The sequence below is a fragment of the Bombus huntii genome, chromosome 5 (genome assembly GCF_024542735.1).
Source record: "Bombus huntii isolate Logan2020A chromosome 5, iyBomHunt1.1, whole genome shotgun sequence".
Taxonomy (NCBI): Eukaryota; Metazoa; Arthropoda; class Insecta; order Hymenoptera; family Apidae; genus Bombus; species Bombus huntii.
In genome coordinates, this window is record NC_066242.1 from 17,246,391 (window position 1) to 17,263,078 (window position 16,688).

At 36.6% G+C, this 16,688-nt stretch overlaps 2 protein-coding genes across 5 annotated transcripts; both read left to right on the forward strand.

Moving 5' to 3' along the window:
• LOC126866060 (protein archease-like) lies at nucleotides 1-1,761 on the forward strand. Its single transcript, XM_050619158.1, has 4 exons — nucleotides 1-158; nucleotides 391-415; nucleotides 610-814; nucleotides 1,063-1,761. The coding sequence occupies exons 1-4, from the start codon at nucleotides 107-109 to the stop codon at nucleotides 1,246-1,248; spliced, it is 468 nt and encodes a 155-aa protein (XP_050475115.1). The 5' UTR covers nucleotides 1-106; the 3' UTR covers nucleotides 1,249-1,761.
• Nucleotides 1,762-1,906: 145 nt separating this feature from the next.
• LOC126866025 (transcription factor E2F2) lies at nucleotides 1,907-16,261 on the forward strand. Of its 4 annotated transcripts, none has more exons than XM_050619073.1 (8): nucleotides 1,907-3,926; nucleotides 7,975-8,072; nucleotides 8,152-8,309; nucleotides 8,490-8,631; nucleotides 8,707-8,920; nucleotides 9,001-9,274; nucleotides 9,365-9,725; nucleotides 11,547-16,261. In XM_050619073.1, the coding sequence occupies exons 2-8, from the start codon at nucleotides 7,994-7,996 to the stop codon at nucleotides 11,669-11,671; spliced, it is 1,353 nt and encodes a 450-aa protein (XP_050475030.1). In that variant the 5' UTR covers nucleotides 1,907-3,926; nucleotides 7,975-7,993; the 3' UTR covers nucleotides 11,672-16,261. The 4 variants fall into 4 exon arrangements, with proteins under 4 accessions (XP_050475030.1, XP_050475031.1, XP_050475028.1 ...); XM_050619074.1 differs by lacking the exon at nucleotides 1,907-3,926 and adding an exon at nucleotides 3,933-4,872; XM_050619071.1 differs by lacking the exon at nucleotides 1,907-3,926 and adding an exon at nucleotides 4,885-6,930.
• Nucleotides 16,262-16,688: the final 427 nt, after the last annotated feature.

Below are 16,688 nucleotides of genomic sequence, written 5' to 3' on the forward strand. Positions count from 1 at the left end.
ACGTAGTATTATCTCGTACACGCACAACCGGGACTGCCATTGATTAAACCTGTCAGAGAATCAGCTGATCGGTTATTCACGTACGTGAGATCAGCTGTGCGCAATCATGGACACGTTAAGCGAAGAAGATTTTGCGATACCTCCGGCTAAATACGAATGTAAGTACCCAGTATCATACTTTGAGCGTAATAACGCATTAAATTCACGAAGTAAACACTTTCATCGTACTAGAATGATATAACCGGCAGCCGGCGCGCCATTATACCGGCGTCCATTTTGCCACATGTGAACAAGTCGGAATCAAAATTTAGAACATTATTTCACACCTAATTGTACAAGAAATTACATAACAAGACAATTGCAATTATATGCGCGCGTTTTCTGTTTCAGATTTGGACCACACGGCTGATGTACAGTAAGTATTAAGTTTGTAAATCCTTCGCAATTAAAGCAGATATTTTGTAGAGGTTACTTGCAAAGATAACCTAAAACGAAAAATAGGACAATAATTACTGTTGATACAGAGACAAGTTATATATCGCTACATTGCTTTAACAATATTATATTATTAAAATAAATATATATCGTAATACTCATGACGTATTATAGACTGCACGCATGGGGCAATACCATGGAAGAGGCTTTCGAGCAATGTGCGGTGGCCATGTTTGGGTACATGACGGATTTAGAGCGAGTTCAAATGACACAGTTACATTACGTAGAAGCGGAAGGACACGATATGGAAAGTCTTCTTTTTCATTTCCTCGACGAATTGTTATTCATGTTTAGCGCCGAACCGTTTATCGTTGCGAAGGTATATTGCATTCATTAAACTTTGATTACATCATTATTATAATTAAAATCCCTCCTCGATTACGAAAACGCTTTACTTTGCATTTTTACGTCTCTTTTTACCTTTTATATGATATCATTTATTCGATAGACCATTCCGTTTAATATATTGTTTAACTATTTATTCAGAGATCGAAATAAAGTACCTTGTTCTTTAAAACGCTGTTTTTTGTGATTTTTTAAAAAAGAAGTATCGCTTTGTGTTGTCAGAAAGTGAAGATTACTAATTTCGACCGCGAGAACTTCAAGATCTCTGCGACGGCGTTAGGAGAAGAGTTCACGATCGGCAAACATACGCAAAATGCCGAGGTGAAAGCGATTACGTACTCAGCGATGCAGATCCTCGATCGTCCTGAATCAGAACGTCCCGAACTTTTCGTGATCGTAGACATATAGCCGTTTCGGGTTCAGTTTGGTGTCTTGTTTGATTTCTTGGCGCCCCCGTATAATTTGGCTCGGGTTAAGGCTTGAGACAGAACAGTATGTAGGAACGTATGAATACAGAAGCAAGAAGGGAGGGTATATACCCTCTCTTACGTCCTACGTAGGGTACGATCCTTTTGTACTTGCGTAGGGTTCAAATAAATACGTTATGAAGAAAACACCGGGCTCCCTTCTTGGCGATCCATAAGTACGTAGTAACGTACCATGGAACCCTGCGTTTTGTGGAGGATACCGCTCAAGAATTTTATACCACCAATGTATAACCGTACACAATTTATTTAAATAACGTAAACATTTTGGTTGTTAATTCTCTATATATTGTATCTATATCAACAAATGTTTGATTGTTGTCGAAAGCTGTTAATAGTAACTTATAAATGCCAGACACGTATAACAAGTATTATATAAAAATGTTTGTATATTTTTATAAACATATAATAAAGATGTTTTTTATGTTTCGCGTCAGTGAAAATTTTCGTTACTAAAAAATAGAAAGATCGATGCTTGTATTATTACGATAAAATTGTTAGAAGAAAATATGAATTAGAATGTAAGTCATCGACTAACGTTGAGATTCGCCATACGATAGAATAGAATAGAAAATCATAGTTAAGCGTACTTTCGCACGTGCAAAGTGGTACGGCCCTGGCATCCAACACCCCTCCATCGTGAAGGAAGCGACGACCGCCCGCTTAGTTTCGGGCAAGAAACGATAGGCAGTGGGATCCTCCCAATCTTCGGAAGCGCGTGTACTCGAGGGAAGAGAATCAAAAAGCTTCGAAAATTACATAATAGGAGACTGTGTTAATTATTCGTTTGATTCTTGCCCCCTTTCCTTCGCGATAAGGCCCACTGTTAAAGGGACTCACTGCCAACATCAAGCGTGGCCGTTTGTTTCGAAAGCGTACACCCCTAACCATGGCGGACTGGTACGGTAATAATCTATCAAAACGATATATCGTGACGTTTTAAACTGTCAAATACGAATAACCGATACATCAAGCTTGAACGTGTCTCGGGAAAGTCGTGATATAGGGATTTTTCACCTACATGCCGGAGCTTGCGTGGCAGTTTCGAGGAAAACGAGAGGGACAGTTTTGGCGCGTGTGTCTTTTATCTTCATGAAAAGTTCGTGTAACTGGTGTGTCTCTAATTTTCAATCTTCCATTTTTCAATCAACATAAACGACATGCTGTAACGGAAAAGCGTGACATCCTGTACCCATCGTGGGACATCTAACCCTAACGGATATAAACAAACGTTATCACGAATGCTTGAAAGATCATAGCCGTTTAAACAACATCGAGAGGCAAGTAAAAACAAGTGAACCTGTGAATAATTTTCATGAAAAACTGAGGAAAGGTGACACGATCTAGGAACTTTTTTGGATATCTGCTATCGCTGGCGGCGCGGTGGTTACGGACGGAGAAAAGCGAAGTGACGGTTTTGGCGCGCGTACTCGACTCCTGTGTACGACCGGCAGATGGCCGGTGCGCCGGTACGTTATACGCGCGCGTCCACGAACGCACCGACACATGACAGGCGCCTAAGCACGTACTACCACCATGACAGAGACGCGTTCAAGAGCATATCGAGTCAGTGGTAGAAGGCCACTACCACATTGACACTGAGCGTTGGTGAGAGCGCAGTAGAGCGCACGGACACGCGGTTCGGTGTTACTACTACCGGTACAGACGGGTCTATCTGCCTCGTAGCCCGAGCCAGTTGCCAGCGCGCCAGCTAGCCCCGTCCATCCAATCGCCCAGCTCACGAGCCGGCCTCGTGTGCGCGCGCGACACCCCGACAGAAAAGGTTCGTTTTCCTCGCCGGTGGCTCGACCGATCATGTCGAGGCGGGGCTTATCGTGAACTTTAGAGCCTATACATTCCTTGGAAGCTGAAAACACGGCGAACGCACGTACAGTTTCGGCCCTTTACGCACGATTATTTCGGGTCCTCAGTCTACTGCTGCTGCTGCTGCTGCTGGTGCTGGTGCTGGTGCTTGGTTGTCGTTCCTATTGCTGAGATCGGCCCTGCAGAAAATGGATACCGCACCAGTGCGGTAGAGAGACAGAACGAAGCAGATATATAGAAAAACGAGCGTGAAAGAGAAAGAAAGAGAGAGAAAGTGTGTGTGTGAGAAATAAAGGCCACGCAACTACTACGACTACGACTACGACGAGGACAACGACAACCGTTTACAAGTTGAGAAAGAAGGACAGAGGGAGAGAAAACGAGCGAGGGCGAGAGAATAGTAAATCATATGTACGAAGTCTGTATATAATATACCAAAGCGAAAAAGCAAGAGAAACATTTCGTGCACGGGCTAGCCTCGGAAGACCGGGTTAGGAGAAGCCTCGTCGTCTGGTCGTTTCCCCAGACGAACACGTTTCCTTGTCCTGTCATCGACAGGCCTACAGTGAAAATTGCATCTAGAAATATCGGCAACGCGACGACAACGATCACGACCACGACGGCGACGTATTTGCCTCTATCGAGGAGGCACGGATATGCCTCGCTCGTCGGCGCTGTGACACGCGCCGCGCCGTGTGCTGGCTGAACCTCCCGGAAGAGAGCGTGGGCCTCCGTCTCAAAATACTGTGCAGTTTCTACCGCACGCTCGAGAGCCAAGTAAGTGGAAATAAACACGCGTACAATCAGTTTTTCGATATCCATTTGTTCCGATCGGATGGAAAAAAAAATATTCTCTGCCTAGAGGAAATAGTAACAGAGTTGTTTCGAAACATTCATACTCCAAGTCCCTATCCGAAAAGTCGAGCGCGTTTTTCCGTGCGCGTTTCTTTTCTCTATCGCAATTTATCGCGTACGAAAGATGTGCTTACTGGAGCGCATAAACAGAAAGGAAAGAATTAAAAGAAAAAAAGAGAAAAAGGAAAAAAGAAAAGGAAAGAATGGCCCGTTATTTCGAGCGCAACCGATTTGGTGCGTCGAAAGTCGCTGGCATCTCTCGCGATCAATCGCGAAAGCGTGCACTGATTCTAGGTTTCCTCATGACCGTGCCGGTAGCACGCCTAACTAGGGATACTCTAGTCCCGGCTTGGCTCTTTAAACGGCTCTACGTATTGCGTGCGAATCGTGGCGTTTCTATGTATGTGTATCGAGCAGGAGTAGTGTGTGTGCGCGCGCTCGCATAACCGCGCTCCCTCGTTGTCCGCCCGCTTGCGCTCACTCGCTCGCTCTCGTATGCATGGCCGCTTCGGTGCGTGGCGTGTGGATTTATATCGCGAGTACGCATTACCCGAGTTCAATAAAATCGGTATAAGTTCGTTGCTTTGGTCGTGATCGAACATTTTACGTGGTATCGCAAATACACGAGAATAAGTCGAGCAAAAATGAAAAGAAAACAACCTCTGAACCTTCAATCAACGTTAACAGCTGATCGCGGTCACTCTGTAACGAACGATCTGTAAGACCAGATCCACTGTGATGGATGCACGTTTTTTTCTTTTTGTAAAATGATAAGAGATAGGGAGCGATTATTCGGGTCTCACTGATAGACCCTGCGACCTGTGCGGTTTCCACGAGCGGAAGGACGGAAAAAAAGGAGGACAGTAAGGTTCGTCGCTAACATCTGGGGCCTGAAGCCTCATGCACACAAGGCATGCTTGTACGATTATCCATTTGAAGCTTTTACCATATTTCCCGTCTGTGGTGCATTGCACGTTTTTCATATACAGGACGTTCTATGAATTTGAAAAAAAGAAAAAAAATAGGAAAGAAAAAGTTGAAAAAGAAACTGTTGCATCAAACAAGAGCATTGGATTTATTGCATACCTCCTTAAAGGTCGTTCGTGTGGAACGTTTGTGAACAGACGTTATATCTCGTATTTTAAAGACCTCACTCCTACCAATCGATGGGCTCTAGGCTAGTTCTACATCCAATGCCGTCGACGCAAGTTACACCAGTCGGGTTTTATCTTCGAGATAACATCCTACCAATCAATGCCTCAGCATCGTGCATTGCTCCCAACCTTCGAATGCGCTTTACCATGCTATTGGCCTCACGATCGCTCGTTCTATACGGTGTGGTACGGTGTGTACTTGGCCAAACAGGCGAAAACGAGACAACCACGCAGTTCGACCGGGAGTTTGCTTCTAAAACTGCTTACAACGCAAGGCTGCTGTAACACGACGATCCTGCGGCGCGGCGTGCCTCTTTAAACCACACCCGGAACGCTGCCTCGTGTTCTCGGGACGCTTGCTCTTTTTTTCGAAAATTCTCGTACGCGTCCGCACCGTGGGTCTCTCATTCCGCTCAGGCGCGTAACGAGACTTTTGAAAACGGGGGCCTTAGGAACGATTTTCTCCTGTTTTTCGCGGCTATTTTGTTTTCCTGTGATCTTTGCTTCTAAACGGCGAAAAAACGTTGTACCATGTACGATCGGAACAAATGGATAACAAAAGGAAATGACTCTAGGGAATTTTTACTGAGGCGACGCGTTGGAAATTAGTTTAGAATTCTAATCGACTTTGAAATACTTGCCACAGTTGATAACGCTGAATCACTTGTTTTTAGAAATAATAATTCGAATGTCACTATTCTAAAAGTAAAATTTATATTATATTATCTTAATTATATTATTATTTTATTAGTTAATCTTTGGAATTAATAATATATGCACTATCTGCTTATAGTTGAAACTATTTTAATAGTGATTTTAAACAATAATAGAAAATTATATTGCATATATTTGTAATATATAGTTATTTTCTTAATTTGTTTATGAAGTAATTGATCGTCGAAGTTGCTACATCGTCTAACCTTATCGTCTTTATAAACATTACAGGAAGTGGTTCTTAAAAATCTAGGAAAATCAAATACATACAAAAGTCATATAACGAACAATGCCTGTTTTAATTTCTTTTTGTTTTTCCATTCATTTGGTCTCGACCTTTGCAGCTGCTGTACACGTTTAACTTAAAGTACAATACAGAAATTGATCTGTAGGTTTCACCAGATGTTCAGTACTTACAAAATTGTCACCTTGTCGTTTGGTCAACCACTTCCGTTTCGTTGTTCCATGCAACTACTATTTTTATATACTATTATACTATAGATATCTAAACCATTTTATTTTTAAAACATCGTTAATATTTTCTCAAAAAAAGATATTTAGATATAATTCAAATATAATAAATAAAAATATTTTATTTTAAAAGTATCCAAAACAAATAGAAAATGTAGAAATACATTTTAAATATTCTATTAATAGTATAATGATAGAATTCTTTTTATTTGTCTATTTCTTGTTTATCTTTTTGTTTTATTGTAGCATGAAAGTTTGTCATTTCCTTCGCGAAGACAAATGCGAAGTTCTTTGGAATACGAGTTCTATTATTAGGATTTACCAATGTTGCTTGATTCAAGAACAAAAACCTTCTCCCCTATGCTGTCTGTTCTTTGATATGCATCTAAAAAGTCGCTTCTCCTTAAATGTGCTATCGCGACCGAATAAAATACACTCACAAATGGGTGGCACTGACAAAAACTCGAGAATGAAGGGACGACGATCGATAGAAATTTTTATCGGATCCGCACACCTCGCTGTCAATAATTTTCACATATAAATGGTATATTTTTGATAAAGCATATACTGCTGGCAAGGTTAACAAGGTACTAATATCAAGTTATAATGTTACATTTCATGTTTTCCTACCAATTTTTCTTCTACTCTTGCAATCATTGTTAACGAACATTCAGTAACAGATACATTCAAAATACACAATACACAATTTTTTTACGACAAACGATATGAAATAAAAAATACATATCCGTCAAAATAGTATACACTTATTAACCTTCATGGACGGTGTGTAGTGTATGACACGTTTTCTAAAAACTTCGACAGTTCGATTTAACCAATCAAAAGTAGGAAAAAATACTTATGAACATCATTGCTAATTATTATTATTGTTAACATTCGTTTCATCATTGATAGATTTGATAAATATATATAATGATATTAAAAAAAATTTTATCAATATTGAATGTAATTAATTTTTTAAACGTACAAAATAAATAGTATTGTTTTTTTAAGCAATATAGGAATATTTCTTAATATTTTGTATTTGCTAATAAATTTATTGTAGTATTTCATATATTCTAGAAGCAAAATGGAACACTTACAATATGTATCTTTCATTATATTCTCTTAAAAATATACATTATGTTTAGGAATATTTGTATTTTCTTGATAATATCTTTATTGGTATGAATTCAATAACATTATTTCTATGTATTTCTATCGTATGTAGTAATATTTATATATGATGACAGAAATTTCTAAGTAATTACTTTTCCCTATAATTGTCACTGAGATCTAATTTTAATATAAAATAAAAATAGTATTTCATATCAGACGGAGAAAATTTTATTTACGATTTGTTATTACAAACATACACATCTAATAGGACCAATGTAATACGATATAAAACTTTCTAACATATTGTGATATAATCTTGATATGTCTTTTTGTACCCGATTCCTATGAAATATTTGTGTAATATTTGAAATTCTTGACTAAAAGTGTTTAAAGAAGTTATTATTTATTATAACTTTGATATTATCTTTCCCGATCTTACTTATCTTCAATCTTATATAATGAACTTTGTATTCCATAAACTTATTATTTTATATTTTTATAAATGGCTGTTATAGGTTCTCCTAAACAATAAAGATGCCTCGAGTAAGGAGACAAGTGGTCTTGGAAGATCCTGCCAGGCCTGTCACACCAGACATGGTGGAAACTAAATTATGTATGTATCAATTACTAGTCATTTCATAATTTTCATTTAATTTAGCTACATACTTGGTATACGCATGAATTACTTTTAGTGAAACAAGAGTTTTTGGACGATGGCTCTTTGGATGAAGTTCAAGCACAAAAAGTGGCTGAAGAAACACCAAGTCCTCATCTTCAAGACCATCAATATGGACAAACACCTTGTTATCAAGTAACAAGGAAACCCACACAACCACCACCACGAACTGAAGTAAATAAGGCTATATTTACATACACATAATTTTTAGATCAAACAACATTTCCTGGTAAACATATTAATCAAATATGATATTTTCAATCAGCATTGTTTAAAAAAAATAATTAAATTCTATGATAGTAAAATCAGTATTGCAACATATTAATATTACTTTGTTTTGTTATGTTTTTATAGCAAATATCAGTTCAAGCAGTGAAACGAAGACTGAATCTGGAAATGGGAACTACCGGTCCTAGCCAATCTGCCTTCAAAGCCCCTAGAGGCAAACGTAGGAGATCTGGATCGAGTTCTCTGGCTGGCCACACTCCTACAAAAAGTAAATTTCCCTTCTTTCACCTAAAATAATATCCTTCACATCTTCGAGGAAAAGAAATGTTATCTTCGTTTGCAGGTAAAACGGTAGAAAGAACGCGGTACGATACATCACTGAGCTTACTTACAAAAAAGTTCATACATTTAGTCGAGAGCAGTCAAGACGGCGTTGTAGATTTGAACGTAGCGTCTGAAAAGTTAGAAGTACAGAAACGTCGTATATACGACATTACGAATGTATTGGAAGGCATAGGTATTTTGGAGAAGAAAAGTAAAAACAATATACAATGGAAGTACGTTATTTATCGTTTATCAAGAATTAAATACCGAATTCTTCTACTCGAATGGTAAATGTAATTATTTTATTTTATAGAGGTGGTCAGTTACCAAACGATAGGAATGATATCGCTGATCTCAGAAGGGAAGTGGCAGATTTAGAAGCTAAGGAAAACACCCTGGATCGATTGATTCACGGCGCAGACAAAAATCTTAGGGAGCTCTGTGCAGACAGACAATACGCTTATGTAACGTATCACGATTTACGTTCTGTCCCAATGTACAAAGACCAGGCTATAATGGCAGTAAAAGCTCCGCCAGAAGCCACACTTCATGTTCCACAACCCATCAATAACCTTGGTCAGCAAAAGGTAGCTATTTTTCTTCATAAAAATCAATGAAAATTAGAACCATCCATATTTCTTTATCACTTATTTATTGTGTTATTTCTACGCTTACAGCTTCAAATGCATATGAGGTCATCTCATGGCGAGATAGAGGTGTTCCTCTGCCCTGATGATCCTACAGTCAAAACGTCCCCCAATCCGGGTTACACGACGACGCAACCTGTGCCTTCGTCAAAAGAATCCGAAATACCTTGTCTGCCTCCTGAACTTTTAACCAATGAAGAAAGCGGAGTTCGGGTTGAACCAGTACCTTCTGTCGAGAGTTCGTTGAATACTCGTTTGTCCACACCGGTTATATCTGCAGTTACCAGTTTAGCAGGCATGAGGGACGCACTTTTGTGTGAATCTGATGATTATGGACCAATGGGTGGAGGCAAATTCCAACTCCAAACGGAGGATCAAATTAGCACTTCAGGTAGGATGGCGTATATCTTCAAAACCAGGATTTATTAAGATTTACTTATTATTCTTTATTTTGCCTTCTTTTCTATTTTTCCAATTTTTTTTTCTTTTTTTTAATAAAATTTGTGAATGGTTTTAGATAAACGGAGCTTAAGATTTAGTAAAGTAAGGCCAATGCATCCGCATGAATATTAATTTTTATTCTTTTTTATGAAGTTGTATCATGATTATTTATTTTTTTATGCTGCCCTTCTTTGTACACACGCTTTTAAATGTATCGCATATTTTATCACGAATGTTGGGTATAGGGTACTAATAATTGCAAGAAGGTGAATACAACCTTTTTAACGTAAATATGTAAATAAAAATAGTGTATATATATATATATAGATATAGATATATATATATATATATATATATATCTTGAATACAAGTATTAGGCTTGTTTTTATCTTCTTGCAATTACTTTTGAGTTCTTTAAGTTTGTTATTAATGTATATTAACACATTAATTTATAACAATGCTTTAACAATTTAGTGCAAGATTCTAATTAATCTTTTATTAGGCTTTAATTAATTAATATTTCTCTTGTACATTTTTTCAACATTGTTCCCACTCCAGTTCTTATTTCTCTTTCTTTTGTCTTTTTTCTTTCTTTCTTGTTAACACAAATATACTTTTATTTTACTTTATTTTTTAATAAATGCTTTTTACACTGCACTTTTTTGTTTGTATACTTCCGAGATATTTCAAATACGTCTCTTTCTTGCATAAAAGAAATATTTATCATCTTAATATTCAAATTTTATTTAAATGCTTGAAAGAAACGTTATGCATGTCACTGATGAATTTTAGAACATCTCTAATAAAAAAATCTCTTAAAAAAAAAAGATAGTAAGAGTTGACTTTTCATTATTTATCGAGTTCCATTAACTCGAGCTATCTTTTTTTCCTTGGTCTTCTACCTTTTCAACAATGGAGGATAGCCGTACCCTGATGGAGCTCTGGCTGTGACTTGTGTATTAACCAAATAAAAGTCACATCACAGGCAGAGTTCTAGTTAGGTAACGGTTTCAAACAACAAAGCTCGTGTCGCACGAAGGTACGTTTCATGGATAAAATAATTATTGGCTTGTTTGTATTTAGTGCAATTATATATGTGTTCTTTTTCTTCTGGCATTCACCTCATTATTGAAACAAATTGCTTTTAATCCTTCCACTCTATTTCACAGAATATCTTGCTATTTATCTTGATATTATATTAATACCCAGTACATTGGTAGTTTATTAATAATAATAATCTAAGCAAAAGTAGGCAACCTTTTAAACTTTTAATTTTATAATTTTGTAGAAATTTGATTATAGCATGTTTCTGCTTGTAATAAATTAGTCAATAGCGATATATTTATTTATTACTAGGCTGTATAAATAACTCGCGAAATTTTAATATTATTAAAAATAAATAACAAAATCAATCGTAATCACGTAATTTACTTATTACGTGACTATACGTATAAGCGTGATAAAAATATGTACATGAATCTTTGAATATCATCGCGAAACAATTAAATGGACAATAAATTAACATAACGATTTTAACAGTTTAACTGTCGCTAATTAATATTTAATTTAAATAATAAATATTCTTGCTTATTGTGTTCCAAAAATAAATCAAATAAGTTTTAATGTTCAAATGTAACTGGACGTTTTCTCGAGAACGTTCTATGAAACTAAAAGAGATAGAAGTCCTAGGAGAAAGAAAAGAAATGAAAAACGCGAAAATGTTCGATGAGACGGGACAAACCCAGCATTCGCTCTCTCTCTTTTGTTGCAGATCTAAGTATTCTTGATTTCGGTGAGCACCTGCTGTCTCTGGAACCGCCTCTTTCCGAAAACGACTATTCGTTCGCGTTAGGCACGGAGGAGGGACTTTCGGATCTCTTTGATTTCAAATTCTAAAGGATATCGTCCTAATCGTCGTCGTCGTGACACGCAATACAAGCAAAGACCCCTGTCTTTTTTGGACTACCACTCTGAGTTCGCCTCCTTAGTATTCGAACGGATAGAGATCACTTGGTTAATCCAATAATACTAGCGCTTTCGTATCGATTGACAATTTTTGTTTTATTAACTTCAAAGGGAACGATCGAACAGAAAACGTAGTAACGTACGAATCATCCATCGGCCCATTATACAAATTGGGATAAAAATAAGGAAAATATAAGAACAGGGATACTCCGACAATTATGTTTCAAACGCGATCAAATTCACGTTACAATGGAAATCGACACGTTGCTCCGACAATTTCTTTTTTATCAATAATAAATAATTCTGCTTCTTATATAGTTTTTGTAAAGACAAAGAAAGATGGACACGTGTGTAAATATATTAAAAAGTATACAGATAGAACGTGTTATTCGAGTACCGGATAGTATTTTATCAAAGGTGTGTTTCACGGGCGGTGATTTTTCTTTTCTTTTTTTTTTTTTTTTTTTAAGCAGTTTCCGCGAGAGATCGACTGCACATAGTTGTTATCACGGTCGGCCCGTAAGTTTCGAAATTCGGCCTGTGCGTGGATAAGAGTAGTATCGAATAAACGGAGATTTGGGTGGGGGAGGGGTGGGGGGAGAAACATATCACGATAATGTTGAACGCGCGCGGTGAACACTTCCAGCTTGATACGGTCGCAGCCGATTGAGTTTATGGGATTAATAAGTTCGTAAAATAGCCCTGGTGGAGTTGAAGCGCCGCTTTCTTGTGCAATGTGTGTACTAATATTGTAAATGATGTAAGAGTATGAAGACTAGTTGTGAAAAAGAACGGTTGATATAGGAGGAAGAAGATATATTTGAAGTTTCAAAGAGAGGAGAGACTGGTACGAACAACTACGATGTTTCCCTTTTTCTTTTGTTTCTTTCTATGGTTAATTAATCGAATTGTATAAAATGAAAAATTATTATTATTAGAATCGATAGCGTATGAAAAGAAGAAGATGAAAATAGTTTCGATGAAAAAAGATCCCTCCTAGAATAATGTTTCTATCGATATATATATATATATAATTGAAAAGATAAGAGCAACGGATAAAACGTTTTCCGGGCGGTCGCCTTTCTCTTGTCACTTGGACTGACTGATTGTTCTCTTTTTTCTAAATCGTGCGCTTTTACCGCCGAGAGACCGCCGTCCGGAATGGTCGAATTGTAATTATTAAAATATTTGTCGAGGCGATCGATGCGTACAGTAGGCTTTATCGACGAAGAAATCGTTTGTAAAAAGAGAAAATGATGATAAAAAAACGGAGTGTGAGGGAGAGAGAGAAAGAGACGAAGAAGATGAAAAGCGCGAGCGGCTGAAGGCATAGTTTTTATTCTATATACTTTTGTAATCGGTCGAATTTTCCGAATAGAGAGCGACAATTTGTACAGTTTGATGCATGAAGAAAAAAAAAAAAAAAAGAAAAGTATATCTATAATAATTGAATTTATCTATCGGTGCGGATGAAGAACATTTTGTGACATGTAAAAAAAAAAAAAGAAAAAATACACACATAACGAACACGTACATATACGAAACATTATCATCTTACAGTACGATCTCCTAGCGAAAAAAATATTATTCAGTCTGGCTAATAGATCATGATCATCGTGTCGAATCATCGTCGTGTTGGATTAGCTTCTTTGACGATGTCGTAGCGAACACGGAGACGAACTCGAGCGTACGATGGGAAAGAAGGAGCATAGGAAGCAGAGGAAAAATCGTGTAAAAGCAGAAAACCTTAGGGCGTATCGTTGTATGCAAACGCACGTATATTTAATTCGAGTCGTAACGATGAAGAACGTTTAAGATTCTTTTTCAGGATACAGTGTTATTCTGAACCTGATTTATAAGGAAAAAGGGATTTTTCGAAGAGAATTTTGCACCAGTGTCAGCCTTGACTTCTGCCGCGTGAAACGGCGTGGAAAAAAAGAAAGAAAGTTTGAAAGAGTCGGTGTTTCAATGAAAAATTTGATCAAGTACGAGGGAGGATCAAGATGACGAATATTTGTTCCTTGAGGAAGTCGAGAGTGCATTGGAGGGAATTATCTCAACTGGAAATCTCTTAAGGATGTACCCTAAACGTACAACTTACAATTAGTGTACGTCCAAAGCCATAGTGCCTACACAATAATGATCACACCCTTCTGCAAAAGAACTGTAAATAATTTACATACTATACAAAAATATATGAATATATATATATATTATATATATATACATACACACAGACAGGCAAAATGTAAGAACGTGACGACCCCGATGGACAAAAACGGAAATAATAGAGAAAGAAAAACCGGATGCTGCGGACACCTCATTGCGATTATCACGATATATCGATTAGTTAGTTTTAATTACGGTTAATAATTAATTATTGATACATTACACGAGGAAAATGTTAGTTTATAAATTCACTTATTATATATATATTATATATATATATATATATGTACGATGTATATGTATATGTAATAAGTACATATGTTTTATAGTCAAGCGAATATTGTGCAGAATAATCGCTGGATTCTGATTACTTGCAAAACTAGGAAACTTATTTTCTCTCTTTTTCCAAAAGCATAGAAACGCGAAATGTTTCTTCTAGCTGTACGTGTATTTATTTCAACGAATAACTCATAACGAATAGCTCATTTTTCAGAGCAAAAGAGAAACTATTAAATATAACTTTGCCTCTCGTCGTTTTACCGTCGAATGAAATAAATAAGATGAAAATCCTTGGATAACGTTATTTTGCACAATGTTCGTAGCGCGCAATACCTGTCTGCAACAGAGAGGGTTGTATTAGTTTCGTTTCTCGTTTCTTTTTCTTTCTTTTTTCTTTCTATTCAATTGATGGTATCATGCTTTTCTCATACGCATCGTGCAACGAGAGGGTAAGCAAAAGGGAAAAAAAAGAAAAACAAAGGAAAGAAGAAGAAAAAGAAGAAGAAGAAGAAAACGCGAATCAAGAGAGTGCGTGAGCGTGTGTGAATGGACGTGATGATCGAATGATGATAATTGATACGAATGTTCGATGGTCGACGGTTCGATTAACGATCCCGACACGCCAGTGAGAAGTTGCGATATTTTCTACCTGAATGTTTGCGGGGATCTCGGCGAAGTCTGAGCGCGTCCGGGATTTTAAGAAGTATAATAATAATGGTTTATTCATATTGTATTTTTTATTCTGTTCGAAGAAGGGCTACGTTGTAAAAAACACATCGATTATAAGAAAAAAAAAAAAAAAAAGAAAAAAGAAAAAGGACGAAGCTACGAATAACGTTGTGACGTTTTCAGACTTACCGGGATCTGTTTACAATAACTTATCGCGAAGATGGCAGTCCATCAGTTTTCATTTTTTAAACTCGATTATCCGCGAAAAAAGAACTTTCTGGCTCGCTTCTGGCAGTCTGTCGAATAAGACGCTTCTCGTATTTTACAATCGACAACAGAGCCTTTCCTCAATTTTTTTTTCTTTTCTATTTTCGTTTAGTGGCAGTTTTATGATCTTCACTTAACGCGATCTAACTCGGCACTAAGCATCGAGAATAAATTATTATTGTTGTTAGCGGCGAGCAACAACGACGATTCGATTATTTAAATTATCAAAGAAAACGTAAAAAAGGGAGTATAATAGAAACGCGTTGCTTTAGATATTCTTGTATAGATATTCTTTTGGAATTCGTTCGATTCTAATTCGTCGATGATTTTTTTCATCGCTATTCGCGTGCACGCATTATATACACGCGAACAAATACACTTTTCTACGAATGTATTTGAGAGACTGTTCAGAAATATTGCTGAAAAAAGTACAGAAATTAATTCTGATCGATTGTCTTAGAAAGAAAAAAAAAAAAAAAAATTGAGCGATGTACGTACCAATACGACGAATGAGAATTTTGTCACATTTTACGGGCATGACCCGTCGAACAGTAAAAACAAGACGAAAAAATGAAGAAGAAGTTACAAAATATAACCTTGTGTAACGTCATAGGGAGATGTGATGTTTTTAATTTTCCACAACCTTTGTGTTTTGCTTATCACGCCTTATTAAACGAAAAATTATGGTTTTCGTTTACCTTGTTATATACATATACAAAGCAGTAAGAGGATGTATTTATTTTTTCGAATCGGCATTTCCGTTGTTCGACGTTAAACACTCGTTGCTCGACTCGATTTTAATTGCTACTCTGTATATAATTTTGCACCGGAAAATTCGTTCGTGAAAGTTGTGTACAAGTTCTAAATGTCTATATCAAAATAACGAATAATGTAGCAGAAGAAATATTTTTATGTACGTTTAATACGTATAACGGTATGAGAAAATAAAGTATCAAAACTTGATTTTGATCATTATCAACGTATTTACGCTTGTTGTACATGCACCATTATGAATCCGCATAAGTAAAGCGATTTATAATTTTACCGCTTAGATCTATGATCTTGATATTTTATTTCGATTATAATTTTGTCAAGGGATAAGAGAAAGAAATTAAAAAGTATATATAAAAATATTAATCGGTGCTTTAATTAAAGAAGAAGTTTACGCATTCACCTTGTTTCAAATGAAGAGCGCATGCGCAATGTTTGCATATTACTACTTATCTTCGCGCTACGGTAAATCGTTCGCCATTCCCGCGTCAGCGCTCGAGGTGTGAACATCGATTGTTTCTTATATGTGTTGACGTTTTTTTTACATGTATCTTACAATCTTATCTAAGAAAAAAGGAACGAAACTATGAATATAGAGATAAAATTTAGACACAATGTAAATATGCTACTAACATTATTGATTATTTTCGTACTTTGTATCGATACATCATAGGTTAGGGTTAAGATAAGCAATACATAGATAACTGTCGTAAATTTCACAGATTCTACATTTGGCTTAAAAAAAATATATATAACTGTTGTTATGTCAATTGTTTGTAGCCGATATGCAATA